Source organism: Halyomorpha halys, unplaced genomic scaffold (assembly GCF_000696795.3).
Source record: "Halyomorpha halys isolate HHAL.00 unplaced genomic scaffold, Hhal_1.1 Scaffold71.1, whole genome shotgun sequence".
Lineage (NCBI taxonomy): Eukaryota > Metazoa > Arthropoda > Insecta > Hemiptera > Pentatomidae > Halyomorpha > Halyomorpha halys.
This window is the reverse complement of record NW_027107476.1, coordinates 1,354,978-1,357,576: the sequence shown is the minus strand read 5'-3', so window position 1 is coordinate 1,357,576 and position 2,599 is coordinate 1,354,978. Positions and strand designations below refer to the sequence as shown.

General features: G+C 38.1%; 1 protein-coding gene across 5 annotated transcripts in view; it reads right to left on the bottom strand.

The window, feature by feature from the left end:
- LOC106692784 (histamine H2 receptor) overlaps positions 1–2,599 on the bottom strand; it is a 581,552-nt gene that overhangs the window by 37,595 nt on the left and 541,358 nt on the right. For all 5 annotated transcript variants that reach the window (XM_067045812.1, XM_067045811.1, XM_067045814.1 and 2 more), the window contains one exon: positions 1,039–1,470. In XM_067045812.1, the coding sequence (XP_066901913.1) occupies positions 1,039–1,470 (432 nt within the window). The remainder of the gene's footprint in view (positions 1–1,038; positions 1,471–2,599) is intronic.

Here is a 2,599-nt window from a genome sequence, read left to right as displayed (position 1 = left end):
GAAGTTGTAATATAAAGCTGTTAAATGTTTAGATGTCCCTGAGGATGGCTGGAAGGGCCGAAACGTTGGACAAATAAATAAATATATAGTGTTGAGACTATTTTGGATATTAAATTATTTAATTGATAAATATTACCTGGTCTCGAAAAATTTTGAAATAATATAATTAAAGTTATAATAGTTTAGTTAATTTTTCCTAATTATTAGTGTTTTAAGTAATATAGTCCTCTGTCACCCGATTTTATGAAGAGTTGAAGTGGCTTTACCCCTCCTTCCGTCGTAAATATTTTCTTGCTTCCTTCCTATATCAAGTCCATGGTACATCTCTGATATCCTTCAATTTAAATCCTCAGTGCAGTCCCGCAATACCCGCTCACGGCCTTCAGACTTATATGTAACTGCACATCGAACCGCAGCCTTTGGTAGGTCTTCCCTTATCCGTTCCTCTCCCTGATGGAATTCTATTTCCTCCTTTATTCGTAGTTCTAATACCTTCCAATCTTCAAATCACGTATCTTCGACTACCTTCTGTCCACCTAATTCCGGAAAAATAACAATTGAAAGTTTCAAATAAGTTTTATATATTCTCTGTATTTTATGTTTCAGAATTTCGTTCATACTTGTAAATATGTATATTAGCACAAATTGTACCTTTTCATTTATTATTTTTAGTGTATTCGATTTTTGTTTTCTTTTTATTTATTATCAGAAGATTAGTCATCTTATGTTATATGATATGGCATATGGTTTTATTTTATTTGTTCTATTCTTATTTTATATATTCTGATAATTATTGTTGTTCATTCTCTTTTCAAATTCATTATTTCATTATATTTTATGACAGTATGTTACTTCATTTTTATTTTGTATTGTACTCTAAGGCTCTAAAGCCTTATTTTGACGCCTGTGTATTAAGGGATCAATCCCGGAATGAATAAGGAATATTATTATACATTGTTGAACAAACGTTTTTACCCCTCAATTTCTAGTAGCATTTACAATCATTTAGAGTATTTGAAACATAAATAGAGTACATACCTTGAGGTTACAGGCCATGATGACAGCTATCGGAAGGAGTAGAGTGAGGGCGGTGTAAATGGCGGAGTAGCAGAGTCCGCCCCGAACAGAGAGGTCCGGGCTGCAGGCGAGAAGGCCCTGGCTGTAAGTGTACTGGCTGATAAAGAGAGGTGGTAGGGCCAGTCCTAGCGCCAGCAGCCAGGCCAGGCCGAGCCCAAGCAGCACCTTGCGTGGCTTCACCAGGCGAGCGTAGTGGAGCGGGGCCGCGATGGCGGCGTAACGGTCACAATTGAGGCCGCAGAGGGTGTACAGCTCCAGGGGGTGCAGAAGGGCGAAGAGGCTCCCGGTGAGGGAACAGGGCAGCGGCAGGCCCGTGAGGAGGGTCAGCAGGCACAGGAGGCTCCCCGTCAGCCCCAGGTGCCCCAGCAGCAGTCGGCCCCCGCCTCCCTCCGTCTGTAAGGAAAATCATTATAGTTAGTAAGGTGCTTCATCTGAAGGATGATCAAAAGCAGGATGAAAGTATTAAGGAGTGAAGGATCAATCTGATCTCTTGACTCTTAGCTGGATTCAGGTTGAAGCTGGAATCGCATTAAAACAACATAAAGCAATAAAAATTACATTACTTTTTAAAATTTAAATCTTAATTCACACTTTTACTGAAGTATAGTGACAATTAACAAATTTTATAACATGGATAAGGTATGTCATGCTCAGAAAAGGACAGGACTCAATAGCATATCTTGTCTTAATTGATTCTTGCAACTTAATTCACGGAAGGAGATCTACAATCTGCTACAATAGCTTATGACTTTTAATTCAAGAGGAAAAGAAAAATTATTTCACCCTAATTTTTTATTACTTAAATGAAAATTATGTGTATTTTCTAGTCGAATGATGACTACTAACCATAGTTGGGGAAAATAAAAGATGGCGGCTGTTTGAAACCGTTATAAAAAATTAACTTTTCCTTTGGAGCTTCATATCTTCAAAACTACTAACAAAAATTTGCTACACTGGGAGCCCAAATAGTCCTCTTTACGTTAAAGTTTAACAACAATAAAAATTGGGGGGAACAAGTCCGGCACAAGTGTGCCTCTTGGTCCTTTTTGCCAATCCCTGACGGCTACCTAGGTTGCCGCCGTATACTAACCATGGTGGGAGTTTCAAGATTCATTCTTGTCCCAGATGTGAATCGAACCCACAACGTTCCGAACCGAACGCTCTGGGAACTGCGCCCCAACCCGCACGGCCGTCACATCCCTTTCCTTGGCAAATATCATGATAGTAAATACTTGCTACGATGGACATATAGGAGTGTATTAACTCTTAGTGCAGCAGTAGGATTATCAGTTTTCATAATATTCGCCGAAATAAATTTCCAAAATGTTCATTTCTCCTGGTTCAGAAAATATTTTGGTTTATGAAAAATACTACTTGCACCTACATTTAAGCTAGTTGAATGTACTATAATGTAATTCATAACGTCCATCATTCAAAGAACAACAGTTTTTATGATATTAGCCAAAATTAATTGCCAAAATATTAATTTTTTGTTACTCGGAAAATTTTGCTCATAATTTTT